The sequence below is a fragment of the Ylistrum balloti genome, unplaced genomic scaffold, assembly GCF_031769215.1.
Source record: "Ylistrum balloti isolate Yb309-2 unplaced genomic scaffold, AGI_CSIRO_Ybal_v1 Utg369956, whole genome shotgun sequence".
Taxonomy (NCBI): Eukaryota; Metazoa; Mollusca; class Bivalvia; order Pectinida; family Pectinidae; genus Ylistrum; species Ylistrum balloti.
Window position 1 is genome coordinate 296,919 of NW_026782056.1, and position 16,504 is coordinate 313,422.

General features: G+C 35.2%; 1 protein-coding gene across 1 annotated transcript in view; it reads right to left on the bottom strand.

The window, feature by feature from the left end:
* LOC132547464 (serine/threonine-protein kinase 32B-like) overlaps nt 1-13,507 on the bottom strand; it is a 77,321-nt gene extending 63,814 nt beyond the window's left edge. Inside the window, exons 1-2 of the mRNA XM_060211219.1 lie at nt 13,451-13,507; nt 5,016-5,209 (exon numbers count right to left, since the gene is read on the bottom strand). Coding sequence (XP_060067202.1) covers nt 5,016-5,067 — 52 coding nt within the window. The 5' untranslated portion in view covers nt 5,068-5,209; nt 13,451-13,507. The remainder of the gene's footprint in view (nt 1-5,015; nt 5,210-13,450) is intronic.
* Nucleotides 13,508-16,504: the final 2,997 nt, after the last annotated feature.

Genomic DNA, 16,504 nt, shown 5'->3' on the forward strand with positions numbered 1-16,504 from the left:
GTCAACCTATTACCAGCACCAAGCTGTTCACAGTAAACCACTACACAAGTGAACTTCTGACACTGGTGTGAACGTCAACCTATTACCAGCACCAAGCTGTTCACAATAAACACTACACAAGTGAACTTCTGACACTGGTGTGAACGTCAACCTATTACCAGCACCAAGCTGTTCACAATAAACACTACACAAGTGAACTTCTGACACTGGTGTGAACATCAACCTATTACCAGCACCAAGCTGTTCACAATAAACCACAACACAAGTGAACTTCTGACCCTGGTGTGAACGTCAACCTATTACCAGCACCAAGCTGTTCACAATAAACACTACACAAGTAAACTTCTGACACTGGTGTGAACGTCAACCTATTACCAGCACCAAGCTGTTCACAATAAACACTACACAAGTAAACTTCTGACACTGGTGTGAACATCAACCTATTACCAGCACCAAGCTGTTCACAAGATGTCAAACTAGAATTCTGGCAGAGTACAGACATCATATGATTATTAAGAACCTGACACTTGCTAATTAGGAAAGTGTTTTGATCTTTTAAACCAGACTTTTATCTAAATTTTTTCACATTCACAAGATTAAGACATGCACCATACCAAAGTGATACAAAATGGCTGTTAAACAATTTGGTAGCAAGTTCTTGATCTAATTAATTTGCTTAACAAGCCATCTTATTTTTGAACCGTATTTTCTGAATTATAAGCTGCAATTAAAAAGAATTTGTGAGAATGGAAAACAAATCAAACAAAAGAAGAAAAAACTGCAACATACACTGACTATAAACATTAATTTTAAAACACTTTAAGAAGCATTTATATAAAAAAAAATTTGTAGCATTCCAGTACTGTGCATTTTACAAGACCCGCCAATCACATGGTTGTGACTGAAACAGTATATGTAGAACCATCACTTGTAATCATACACAGGGTAATTTAAAAATTACAATAAAAATAAAGTCCTCGTTGATTTAATCAACTATACCTTTAAATATGAATCCCAATAATATTGTCACATACGAATTATGAGCTTATATACCGGCTGGTTGTAAGTATGTTGAATTTATATTTTATTGTTTGAATTTTGCGCCTTAATCTCCTGCGAAACTTTTAAAAGTTATCGCGCATGGGCAAAGGACGACGGGTAAGGTATTCGGGCGGACATCTTGATGTGTTGACAGGTGTGAAACATCGGGAAAGCTTTGGGAGCGTGAAATACAGCCACGGTAAGTTATATCATGTTTATTAAGAATATAGAAGTTGTGTATGATAGCGTCCGTGAACGTATAGGTGTATTAGCCCGTGCGTAGCGAGTTATATCAGTATACAGGTAAAGGGTGAGCGAACGCGTTATCGAGAGCGGTGATGTGTATTGCCGTGTTTACTTAAGATAGATTACAGTAATAGAAATAAATATAATCATTTCTTTATTAGTTATAATGTGTAGAATATAGCCTTATAGGGCATTATTTGTATATTGTAGCTCCATGTCATGCCCGAACCATATCATGAGCTGACGGCGAAATTTCATGTATGGAAGCCCGTAACAGCCATATGATTGTTACCAGAATGGACACTTCGTTGTCTTGTTGTTGATTATTCCTGTCGTTGTTGTACTGCATTCGGTTGAGCGATGCAGGAGTGTTGTGTTGACATGTTTTTGCGGTCATATTGAACGCTATTAGTGCATGGATGCTATGGAGGCCCAGCTGCGTGTTGTGGCGATATTATGGTCAATTCTTTAGTGATCTTCAGTGATCTTTTGGTGAGATCGTCTCCATTTGTCTGATGACTTCATATACCTCGTACTACGAGATTGTGTTTTCATTTGGTGGAACTGTGCCATATACGGTCCTGTGCTACAGTCAGGAGATATGGACACTTACAGTCACTCTATGGAATGACGGAGGAGGCATCTCTACGTCAGGATCTACAAACTTTGTTGTGTGGGCTATGCAGGGGAACCAGTCGCCGGATAGTGCTCATATATGAACTGTAGGGTGTATATGGTGTATATAGGATGTGAATACCAGGAGTAGGTTAGGGTTTATAGTTGATAGGTTTAGGTAGTAGTTATTTCTGTGTAGCATCTTCATAATAGTGTGTAGACTGGTGGGAAATATCATTATTGGCAGTATGAATCTGTGGAGTGAGAGATTTCATCATGTTAGGTATGCCATATGTACATTTTGGACAGTAGTTTTGTAAATTGTAATAAATGTAAATAGTGTAAACTGTTGTTCTCTCTTGTGTTGCAATCCATCGTCTCAGTTAGGTTACAAATATGTTTGATTTAAGAAGGCATGGCAGAAGTTAATAATAGACTATTGCATCTAGGGATTGATAGGTCATCAGGTGATGAGGAAAAATTCTAGACCAGCAGCCATGTTCGTTTACAATATGAATGGCTTTGATGCAATTAACTTTCAAGAAAAAATATTATGGAATTATGTGAACTTAGTCAGCATGCATGGGCCTTCATTAATATTTAGCAGTACAGACCCTGCTGGAAACTTTGTTCGGTAAATTCATAATTCATTTGAATACTTTAATAAATGTTTCACTAATGATCTTGATAAATTGCCTGCTGCTGTCTGTTATATCGATCAACATAGGTCAACATAGTGGTTACCATTGTACAAAAATTGTGCGGTTTATATTTCTACATGGATTACGTAAAAATCAAACAGGAAGATTGGCTCTGTTGCCTATATACCAGTGTGACTTTATGATTAACCCAGAAAAGATATTGTAATCTGTACTGACAGTTAAAGTTTTGTTTGAGAACACCTGGCACAGGTAGGTGACCTAATCTCTATTTTTGACTGTCACTGATAGGTAAAACATGCCTGTAACTGGTAGAAACGGCAACATAGGGGTACCTCAGGTGATATCTAGTAGATAATCAGTGTCACAAGTAACAGCCCAGGTATTAGATATAGACATTTGTTTTGCATTATAATTTATCAAAATCAATTCTGAGCAGAATGAAATAACAACTGATGTTTCTTGTTGGACTATATCATAACAAACATTTATCTTTACTTACATAAGGAATATTAGGTACACGAAAAAATATCATTAGTGGATATCATGACATCCAATATCATAATAACTGGTATCTACTCTATCTGGTACAGTAAGGATAACCTTGATCAGTTGAAGGTCACAGTGACTTAAATTACACTTTTTTTTTCAACACAATATCATGACAGAACAGAGAGTGATAACTTAAAAACATTGGAATGAAAAGTTGTACTTACAGAACCTTTAACTTTGAGTGTCTAGTCACTGTGACTTATCATTTGTTTAATGCAAAGCACATGTAAGCATTTGACATCAGCTAAAAAGCTATAACAGAGACCAGAATGTCCTGGAAAATTTTCACCTTGCTATCTGACCTTTGACCCTCAGAGATGAAGGTCACAGTGTCTTTTATATCAAGCACCGAGAACAGGGAAACAACTACAATACATTTAGGTTGTCCTTTAACAGACATGTTGGGCTTATTGTCAGCTGCATGAGAGATCCCGTCTTATAACTTCCCTTGAAAACTGAAGAAGTATTATGGATAATGTAATATACAAATCTGACCGATCCATAATGTATATGTAAAAGCTTGTCAGAGATCTGAAACTTTGAAAAATCAGTTGCTAGTGCTGTTTGTTATTGGATTCATAGTTACCATTTTGTCATTTCTGTGACACAATAAAAATATTTCTTCATCAGATATCTAGAGTATTTCTGAATACCTAGTAACAAGTATAATTACTTATATATCTGTCAACATGAATAATGTGTTCTTAGATCTGGACAATTTTTTTTAAAGAAACTTTCCTTTTTTCCCTGAATATACAATAGCTAGTTGACATAAAAATGGTGTAAATCTCTCTGTGTTTGAATGGATGAAATTGAACTAGCACAAAGGGAATCATACATAAAGCAATATTATAGTCAAATGCATGGGTATCAACATCTCCTAGTGTTTTTCTGTTCACGCCCATAAAACACCTCTTTATGTCTCCTAGAGCGGCCCACACAGAAACCTACAACGTTGATTGTTATTCACATGTCTGCATGCAACAAGCATTCTCCAACAGCAATAGGTAGTTTCACAACATCATTTGAAAATCAAAACTAAGACTTTTGAAATACTACCATCATCAAATGAAACTAAAAAATTTCAATGTAATATGAGTGTCATGTCTATGACATTTGACAAAATTGTAGTTTGTTCTACTGATTGCAACAACGTCACTTTGCCTGTGTATAACAAGACTGTTCAAAATTTTATTTCTATACAACCACTTGTACAAAAGCAGTACACCTTCAACACAATTCAAGACAAAAGCCATTATACATCTTCTCATACAGAACATAACAACATACATCTTCCCATACAGAGCATAACAACATACATCTTCTCATACAGAGCATAACAACATACATCTTCTCATACAGAGCATAACAACATACATCTTCCCATACAGGAAATAACAAGTGTACTTATACTGGACATAACAAGCATACAGTTTCTCATACAGGGCTTAACAATTAGTAAACATCTTTCTATACAAGACAAAGCAAGTGTACATCTTCCCATACAAGACATAACAAGAGATTCCAGAGGGATCTTGGCACCACCATTGTTTGATCTTTACATGCTCTTTGAAAGTTGAGTCTTTTTTCCTTCTTTTCACTTCTCTTCTGTTTTTGCTCTTCATGATAAGACATTTGAACATTTCTTTGCAGAAATTGCGATGATAATTTTTACCTGCCAAATCCAAAATGGCAGTCTTGAAGCCTTTTTTTTCCTTCTCATCAGTCCCAAAATCAAATGAGCACAAGGCAAGACCAAAGGGGATCTACAGGCATGCATATTCCAATACAGGTTATCATGAGCATACATCTTCCCATACAGGGCATGGAGGTCCTAAGCATACATCTTCCCAAACACTTCTACTCCATACATGTAATTAAAGTAAACTGATATCATCTTACCTTCACCCTGAGCATCAAAGGAATCTTTCCGACTTGAGTTGGCGGCTCCCATATTGACTGCTTTTTCAGATATATGGATCAGTACACTGAGAAGAAGGGAATGATAGAAACGGCCCTATAGACTGGAATGAACTTCCACCCCATGGCTGGGTGGGGTTGTGGTCATGGTCTTCAGCACGTCCGCACCATCAATTCTGCAATGTACAATATAACAATAAGTATCTATATGTCATCATCATAGAAAGTCATTGCTACTGTATCAATTAAGGCCTAATGTAAGTGTGCAAATTAGTGTGTACTCTTATCTTGGTCTACAGAAAAATACTGGACTCATTGGAGTGGGCACTTAATAAGGACAGGAAGTTCTAATGAAAACTGAATAAGAATTTGTTAATGACGATGGACTCTATATGTATCACTCTATCATCTGAAATATACAATATCATTTCTGATTTCATAAATACCAGCCATTGAGAATATAGCACTAACATTTTAAATACACAGTAAAAAACTGACTTTGCAACATTAATTACAAAAATAACCACTATAAGATCTCCTTAATGTCAGAATGAAAGGGAAAGTCATCTGTGAACACTATCCCCAAACAACCTTAAAGCCTCACAATGTCAACATTGATGTCAAAGCAAAAAGCAATCAAAACAAAATCAAATTCTACAACGATGAATTTGTATAGTTTGCTAATTACATCACAATAATGTATTCATCTTTTCACAAAAGTATCAAAAAGAAATCGATATTTGAATTGATCTATTTATATCAGCTTAATTTTAAAGTGATATTTTAAATATTGATCATCAAGTACCATGGATTCATGGTGCCAGGTGTGACACAAAGATCTAAGTATGTATTAACCTTCTGTCTATTTCACACAAGGGAGCTTGTACATGTTCAGAATTATTAATTCATTGGCCCACCAATTTATCTGGTGGGAAACTCTGTACATATTCACACTACTGTAGCCCGATCAACACTGAATTTTAAAATTCGAAATTTTCACATTAAAAATTCATAAGCTTCAGTAAACTATAATCATCACTGTCAGTATCTCACTAATCACTGAACTGACAATGAAGCCTGTCCATTAACATTAAGAGTCACAGATTTCCTCTGGAGATATTGTACTAAGGGTGTTGGGGTATAAACCTTGGCATAAATAACCATTAACCAAAGATGATTTTCCATTTTTTGTTTCTTTAATTTGAAAATGTTGCTTTTGAAATGTTGCCTAATTTCACTTCCTGACAAGGTGAAAGAATTTTGAAGCAAGCACCTTGACATGATGAAAAACTGCTCGCTTGTTATTGGTTTGCTGTGGCCTTGTAATTTTTGTTTGCTATGACCTCAATGATAATGTGTGAAAATTTGCAGTAGCAATTTTTATCCTTCAGACTCAGAGGAGAAATGCAATCCTTAAATTTATGTGCAAATCTTGATGAAGAATGATAAATCTTTCCTGACATATTAGATTAAATCTAAATTACACTGCTATGAATGATGTGCTAATTTGGACCCCATCTGGTATTAAACTATTCATCAATTATAATCAAATTTCACAATATCTTGATCATAGAATGATATCCAAAATTTTATCTCATTCACACCAATAACTAGCCAAAGACTCATCTTTTTTACATTAATTCAAAATTCTATTAACATAAACTTGATGGTATGTCGGCTAACACCTTCAACACCACAAAAACACAAAATTAGGTTGGTAAGTTTTGATATAGGAAATCAACCTGGTGTTCTTTTTAACTGCTTAAAACAATGACGTTGATCATGAACAATGTTGACTGATGTTGTGATACAAAAGTTAATTGAAATTTAAGATAGTTACTTTAATATGTTATAAACAAGAGGCCTAATGGACCTGCATTGCTGGCTTGGAATTCTAAGTTTCTCATAAATACATTAATATTTCACATTACTAACAATCAATGACTTCATAAATAAGCAGTCATTTGTAAGTTTAACAAATTTGACCCTTGAGACCTTGAATCAAGTAAAGATTATTTATTTTCACAAATTTTGTCAGACATTGAACAAACCTACCAGGCAAATATCATGATTTTATGCCTTTTGATTAATCAAGATTTATTTGAAGTTTTCAATAAATTTGAATCCTGTGACATTAAATATAGTTGAAGGCCATTTTGTTCAAGAAACTTTGTTTGGCTTCATATCCACAGAACCTTTCAGCCAAATATCATGAATCAAGGTCTTTTGATTATTCAAGAAGTTGTTTGAAGTTTTCAACAAATTTCACCATTGTGATCTTAAGTATGGGCAAAGGTAATTTCTTTTTACAAACTTTGTCAGGCAATATCCCAGGAACTTGCAATCTAAATAGATGGCTGTCTGATTAATCGAAAGTAGTAGTTTGAAGGTTTTTAAAAAAAAACAACATATACAATGATGAGATTAAGATATTGGGGAATATGATTATCCCTCAGGTGTTTCTAACAATTCATAGAATTTTCCCATTTCACAGAATACCAAGCTTAGAAAATATAGCATAATGTACAATATACTATATAATCTTAAAACACATTCTCAAATTACTAAGACAAATCTATATCTAGTATGTATATCTTTTTAACAATTCCAAACCAGTCTTTCCTGAAAAAGTAGAATGATAAAAAGACATCTTCAAAAGTGTCATCAGAAAAATGAAACATTTCGCCTAAGCTTGGAAATCAATTTTTTAAATATTTCCAACTGAAGCAATTTCATTATTACAAATAGAAATTTTGTTATGTTAAGAGTTTAATCAAGATAAATTGAAAATTAAAAACAGGACCTGAAACCTGATGACAGCATCATATGGATTTCATTTCTAGGTAACCTCTGTGAACTTGTTGAATTAATCTTTAATAATCAATTTCTTAAAGAAAATGTTGTAAGGGAAAAAATGATTTCATCATTTCTCAAACCAGTAAAACAACAACCTTAAAACAGATCTAAAGTGTTACAGCATAATAACAAAATTACAGAACAAGTAGTAAAACTTCAAAACAACATGCAGTGGCAATTTGCTGAACATAATGTGACACTATCACAGAATGCAGTGACACTAACACAGAATGTAATGACACTAACACAGACCATGTAGTGATACTAACACAGACCATGTAGTGATACTAACACAGACCATGTAGTGATACTAACACAGACCATGTAGTGATACTAACACAGACTGTGGTAACACTAACACAGAACATGTAGTGACACTAACACAGAACATGTAGTGACACTAACACAGACCATGTAGTGATACTAACACAGAATGTAGTGATACTAACACAGACTGTGGTAACACTAACACAGACCATGTAGTGATACTAACACAGAACATGTAGTGACACTAACACAGAACATGTAGTGACACTAACACAGACCATGTAGTGATACTAACACAAACCATATAGTGACACTAACACAGACCATGTAGTGACACTAACACAGAATGTAATGACACTAACACAGACCATGTAGTGACACTAACACAGAATGTAATGACACTAACACAGACCATGTAGTGACACTAACAAAGAACATGTAGTGACACTAACACAGACCATGCAGTGACACTAACACAGACCATGTAGTGATACTAACACAGACCATTTAGTGATACTAACACAGAACATGCAGTGACATTAACACAGAACATGTAGTGACACTAACAGACCATGTAGTAACACTAACACAGACAATGTGGTAACACTAACACGGAACATGTAGTGACACTAACACAGAATGTAGTGACATTAATACAGACCATGTAGTGACACTAACATAGAACATGTAGTGATACTAACACAGAATGTAGTGATACTAACACAGACTGTGGTAACACTAACACAGACCATGTAGTGACACTAACACAGACCATGTAGTGACACTAACACAGAACATGTAGTGACACTAACACAGAACATGTAGTGACACTAACACAGAACATGTAGTGACACTAACACAGACCATGTAGTGACACTAACACAGACCATGTAGTGATACTAACACAGAACATGTAGTGATACTGAACTAACACAGACATGTAGTGACACTAACAAAACCATGTAGTGACACTAACACAGACCATGTAGTGACACTAACACAGACCATGTAGTGACACTAACAGACCATTTAGTGATACTAACAGAACATGTAGTGACATTAACACAGAACATGTAATGTAACAGTGTAACACTAACACAGACAATGTGGTAACACTAACACGGAACATGTAGTGACACTAACACAGAATGTAGTGACATTAATGACCATGTAGTGACACTAACATAGAACATTTAGTGATACTAACACAGAATTTAGTGATACAAACACAGACTGTTGTAACACTAACACAGACAATGTAGTTACACTAACACAGACCATGTAGTGACACTAACACAGACCATGTAGTGACACTAACACAGACCATGTAGTGAAACTAACACAGACCATGTAGTGACACTAACACAGAACATGTAGTGACACTAACACAGACCCTGTAGTGACACTAACACAGAACATGTAGTGACACTAACACAGACCATGTAGTGACACTAACACAGACCATGTAGTAACACTAACACAGACCATGTAGTGACACTAACACAGACCATGTAGTGACACTAACACAGACCATGTAGTGACACTAACACAGACCATGTAGTGAGTAACACTAACACAGACCATGTAGTGACACTAACAACATGTAGTGACACTAACACAGACAATGTAGTGACACTAACACAGACCATGTAGTGATACTAACACAGACCATGTAGTGACACTAACACAGACCATGTAGTGACACTAACACAGAACATGTAGTGACACTAACACAGAACATGTAGTGACACTAACACAGACCATGTAGTGACACTAACACAGACCATGTAGTGATACTAACACAGAACATGTAGTGACACTAATACAGAATGTAATGACACTAACACAGACCATGTAGTGACACTAACAAAGACCATGTAGTGACACTAACACAGAACATGCAGTGACATTAACACAGAACATGTAATGACACTAACAGACCATGTAGTAACACTAACACAGACAATGTGGTAACACTAACACGGAACATGTAGTGACACTAACACAGAATGTAGTGACATTAATACAGACCATGTAGTGACACTAACATAGAACATGTAGTGATACTAACACAGAATGTAGTGATACAAACACAGACTGTGGTAACACTAACACAGACCATGTAGTGACACTAACACAGACCATGTAGTGACACTAACACAGACCATGTAGTGACACTAACACAGAACATGTAGTGATACTAACACAGACCATGTAGTGACACTAACACAGACCATGTAGTGACACTAACACAGACCATGTGGTGATACTAACACAGAACATGTAGTGACACTAACACAGAACATGTAGTGACACTAACACAGAACATGTAGTGACACTAACACAGACCATGTAGTGATACTAACACAGAACATGTAGTGACACTAATACAGACCATCTAGTGACACTAACACAGACCATGTAGTGACACTAACACAGAACATGTAGTGACACTAATACAGAACATGTAGTGACACTAACACAGACCATGTAGTAACACTAACACAGACCATGTAGTGACACTAACACAGACCATGTAGTAACACTAACACAGACCATGTAGTAACACTAACACAGACCATGTAGTGACACTAACACAGACCATGTAGTGACACTAACACAGACCATGTAGTAACACTAACACAGACCATGTAGTGACACTAACACAGACCATGTAGTAACACTAACACAGACCATGTAGTGACACTAACACAGACCATGTAGTGACACTAACACAGACCATGTAGTGACACTAACACAGACCATGTAGTGATACTAACACAGACCATGTAGTGACACTAACACAGACCATGTAGTGATACTAACACAGACCATGTAGTGACACTAACACAGACCATGTAGTGACACTAACACAGAACATGTAGTGACACTAACACAGACCATGTAGTGACACTAACACAGACCATGTAGTGACACTAACACAGACCATGTAGTAACACAGAATTTCTCTTGTACAGTTTAGTCTTGTACTCATATATGCATAAAGTAAAGTAACCTTAATCAACTGTTCACATAATGTCTCAAAATAAATTTCTCTTAGTAAATTTGATTTGTTTTGAATTGCACACAGGAAAACTAATTTATGGTGAATCGGTCTACAGTGGACCATCAAATCCCGGCTATCCACCTGTACCAAATCTGCAGCGTTTGTAAAGAGTAATCTGGGTAAATGTAGCCATAATCTGACTTGGCCGGAATCCTTTGGGATCAGTGTTTATCGTGTTTCTGACCTTATGCAGATGTCTTTCTGGATGTAATTCAATTGTTACTGTTAAGCGTATCATGTCTGATCAAGTGCTCTAACATGTGCACAGTGTATTTCAAACCTGACGTTGGTTATTTTAACACTCCTACGCATGGCATTGATGAAAACTCCAGAACATCAACAATGTGAGAGATAAAAGAAGAAGGCCACACCTAAAAGTAAAGTAAAAGGCTGAACAGCCAACCCCTTAAAGAGAAAAAAGAAACATTTATTTGTTCTTTCCCCTTCCTTTCTATTTTTCCCTCTTTTCACTCTTGATCATATGAAATTTTAACATTTGTTTCAAGAAATAGCAATAATAATTATTAACTGTCAAGTCCAAGATGGTTGCCTGTCTCAACCACACCAAATAAAAAGAACGCAACTACAGACCAAGGGGAACCAACATACGAAATCTGGATAAAAATCCATCCTATAGTGATAACACACTTTCATTGTCAAATACAGCCTTTTCGTTACATGTTCACAGTATTAGAGACCCATGTAACACTGATTTGATTCACAAAAAGCTTTAACAATAACAGCGTATATTGGATATGAGGCTGTGATGAAATCGCTATCTCCTGATATGTACACCCACACATTAGATCCTAAAACAGCTATGCATTAACACCTATATACAAATTATTTGACACATAAATCCAAAATTTAGGTGAATCATGGTGTAACTTTAAAAATCCCTACATAATTCAGGCAGCATTAGCTGAAAGGATTTACATCAGGATTACACAGTGAAACCTGATCCATTTTACTCTCACTGGTAACAGAGGTGGTACACAGAGGTCACATCCACCCACTGGTACACAGAGGTCACATACACCCACTGGTACACAGAGGTCACATACATCAAGTTGTACACAGACGTCACATACACCCACTAGTATACAGAGGTCACACTCATCCACTGGTATACAGAAGTCACATACACACATTGGTACACTGAGGTCAGATATCCACTGGTATGTAGATGTCATAAACACCCATTGGGACATTGGTCACCTTTATACATAAGGGTTAGAAGTTAATTTGTATGAAGATCGGCATACATTCTAAATTACTTAAAATTAACGTTGTATTAATGAAATATGCTCAAGTTGATACAGTAGCAGTATAATGTTATTCAATTAAAACAAGACACCTGTTGCAAATTTCAAATCTTATATATAATACAACAAAAAAGTTTCTTTAATGTAATTGACTGGTTTAATTTGGCAAGCTTAAAATGCAGGCAGCTAGAATTTAGATATACCATATGGCATCTTAATTCCTATCATGAGGCATGCTATCACACAAGTACCATGACCTAGGACCTTCTTGAAAGAGGAAATTTTAAGGTCCCATCACACTTGACCCCTTGACCTTAAAAGTGGGTCAAGGTCAATCATCTGAATACAGTTGGTACCCATTCATCCAAATATAGAATTGAACCAATATCAGACTCCTTGGCCTTTAGTTATAAAGAAGAAGTTTTTTAAAGATTTGAACAAATTTGAACCCTGTAAACTTGAAAGTTGGTCAAGGTCATTCATTTGAACAAACTTAATAGACCTTCAGGCCAGCATGCTACAGGCTACATCTATGACCCAGTTTGACTGTAAAAGTGAGTCTGGGTCAATTTAATTAAGCAAGCTTGTTATTAAAATGTAGTCATTTGAATGGGAAGTTTACAACCTGCACACTGTGGGGAACTAAACACTAAAACAAATATGAAATAGAGAGTTAAAGCAATTGTTCAATCATAGGAGAACCACTCAATATATGTATTCATCAGAAAAAAGAAAATTTGCCACCATGCTGAAAATAATTTCAATACAAGTCATTGTACTCAAACTTTTAACATATATATTATTATACCATACATAATACATCATCGTTATTATATCATGATTTACATACAATAAATAAATCTTAAATACAAACTTTACCATATCACAAATGTGTACATACAGCAACATACAAGGACATGAGAAACAGTTTTATCTTCACATAAAATGTCATCATGTCTTACTTGATTCATCTAATGAATATTCACTTAAAAAAATGGCACAAAGTCCTTGTACTTAATTGTCTTCTTCCAATATTACACCTTCATTGTGGAAGTCCTTCATATAACATTCTAGAAAGGTGGTGAGTGTGAAACCAACAAAACAGGAAAGAGTACACCAGCACTATGTGACATATACTTTCGTAATAATGTCAATCTGTGGTGCGGAAACAAACACCATACCACTAAAACTCTGCAGGACAGTTATCTATGTGCCAAATTAGTACTCCTGTAATTAAATTTGGAATGTAAGTCTCTAAATAACAATTTCATCTTCTGTTGCCTCCAGAGCAAACATCCTGGTGACTAGGACATCAATACAAATTTTGGAAACATTCCATACTTCAAGGAGAGGAGAGTTCCCATACTTCTATAGTTAGTTCTACTTCTAGTTAGTTCTACTGTGTTTATTTTTCTATTTAATTGAGATTGGTGAAAGCTCACATATAAAAACCCTAAAAAAATACACCATTACTCACGTGATTTCATCTTTAACAGATTAATCAATCAATTAATTAGTGGCCTAATCGTAATACTGTTTTCAAAATGATTAACTAATTAATTAGTGGCCTATAATAATAATACTGTTTTCAAACTGATTAATTAATTAATGGCCTAATAGTAACACAGTTTTCAAACTGATTAATCAATTAATTGATTAGTGGCATAATAATAATACAGTTTTCAAACTGATTAATCAATTAGTTAATCAGTGGCCTAATAGTAGTAATAATATGAAATAGGAACTGCCTAAATGCAAATGCAAGTTGGTCAACAAGATGCACATTTTGAACTGCCTGATCTATGTCCGCAATGAAGCAGGTTTTTAAAATTTGTTTTATATTTCGCAAGATTTTAACAAAAAATCGGCACATTCAGATGTACCTATGCATCATCATCATCATCATCATCATCATCATCATCATCATCATCTTCTTCTTCTTCTTCTTCTTCTAGAAAACTATGCCTCATCATAATCAGGTGTTGGTTTGGTGACGAAGCTGTAATACACTTGTCTTTCTCCTAGCCGTCCATTTTTTTTATTCCCTGAAGGGATACAAGTCTCCTCCCACAGTTAGACCCCTAACATGCTTACAAGTGTGATTTTTTTCATAAGTTGAAATAATAAAGTTTCCATATGTAAATAAGTCATGCACATACAATCATACAACATAAAGAAAGGCAAAGAAGAACAAAACAAAGACAACAAGATAACACAAAGTGTGACATTATCTCTGTGCCCCACTGTTTAAAAGAAAGACACTCAATAATATATATATATAAATAATTTGTTATCTTTAATTGTTCCACACAAAGTATTGAAATTTAGAACTTTTACTAGTTCTTCTACTTGAATACTAGCTTAATGCCTGTACAAAGTTTTGAGTAACAGGTTAACAAAACTGGTCTGAAAAAAAATGACCTTTAGAATTGTATCCGAAAAATTTAGTATTATATTCTAAACCTTTAATATAGTATCCTTCACCATTATTACTGAATCCTTAAAATATAGAAAGGTATCCTTGACTTTTACAAAGGTATCATATAGTGTTTATACGGTGTTTTATCATTCACCTTTGGTGTTGTATCTTTCACCTTTAGTGTTGTATCATTCACCTTTAGTGTTGTATCCTTCACCTTTAATTTTGTATCCTTCACCTTTAGTGTTTTATCCTTCACCTTTAGTGTGGTATCCTTCACCTTTAGTGTTGTATCCTTCACCTTTAGTGTTTTATCCTACACCTTAAGTGTTGTATCCTTCACCTTTAGTGTTGTATCCTACACATTTAGTAATGTATCCTTTACCTTTAGTGTTGTATCCTACATCTTAGTGTTGTATCCTTCTCCTTTATTATTGTATCCTACATCTAAGTGTTGTATCATTCACCTTTAGTGTTGTATTCTTCACCTTTAGTGTTTTATCCTACACCTGTAATGTTGTATCCTTCACCTTTAGTGTTGTATCCTTCACCTTTGGTGCTGTATCCTACACCTTTAGTGTTGTATCCTACACCTTTAGTGTTGTATCCTTCACCTTTAGTGTTGTATCCTTCACCTTTAGTTTCGTATCCTTCACCTTTAGTGTTGTATCTTACACCTTTAGTGTTGTATCCTTCACCTTTAGTGTGGTATCCTTCACCTTTGGTGCTGTATCCTACTCCTTAAGTGTTGTATCCTACACCTTTAGTGTTGTATCCTACACCTTTAGTGTTGTATCATTCACCTTTAGTGTTGTATCCTTCACCTTTAGTTTCGTATCCTTCACCTTTAGTGTTGTATCTTACACCTTTAGTGTTGTATCCTTCACCTTTAGTGTGGTATCCTTCACCTTTGGTGCTGTATCCTACTCCTTAAGTGTTGTATCCTACACCTTTAGTGTTTTATCCTTCACCTTTAGTGTTGTATCCTACATCTAAGTGTTGTATCATTCACCTTTAGTGTTTTATCCTACACCTTTAGTGTTGTATCCTTCACCGTTAGTGTTGTATCCTTCACCTTTAGTGTTGTATCTTACACCTTTAGTGTTGTATCTTTCACCTTTAGTGTTGTATCATTCACCTTTAGTGTTGTATCATTCACCTTTAGTGTTGTGTCCAAAAGCAGTAGCTTTGATTCAAATTACATGGTCATTTAACATATATCATTATTATATAGGTACATCTATGATTAATCAAGTTGGACAGCTACATTTACCAAGAAATTAGATTGAGAATATAATTATCTGAAATAAAGAAGTTATATTACCAAATATAAGATATTTCAGAGAAGAGTCCAATGCTGTAGGATGTCCCTGAGCCACATATATAAGTAACACAGTCAATACTACATTGCCACAATAAGTGGGTGGAACTAGTTGTCTCGTGGTTGGCTATGAAAGTGACAGACATGGAAATAGCTAACACTGAAACAAACCACTGTGGGTAATTTTCATGAAGCTTTTACATGACAAGTACAAATAATGTACAATTTCATTGGCAGTTTGTATTTAAAAGTCTCACATGAATGGCAAAATAACTG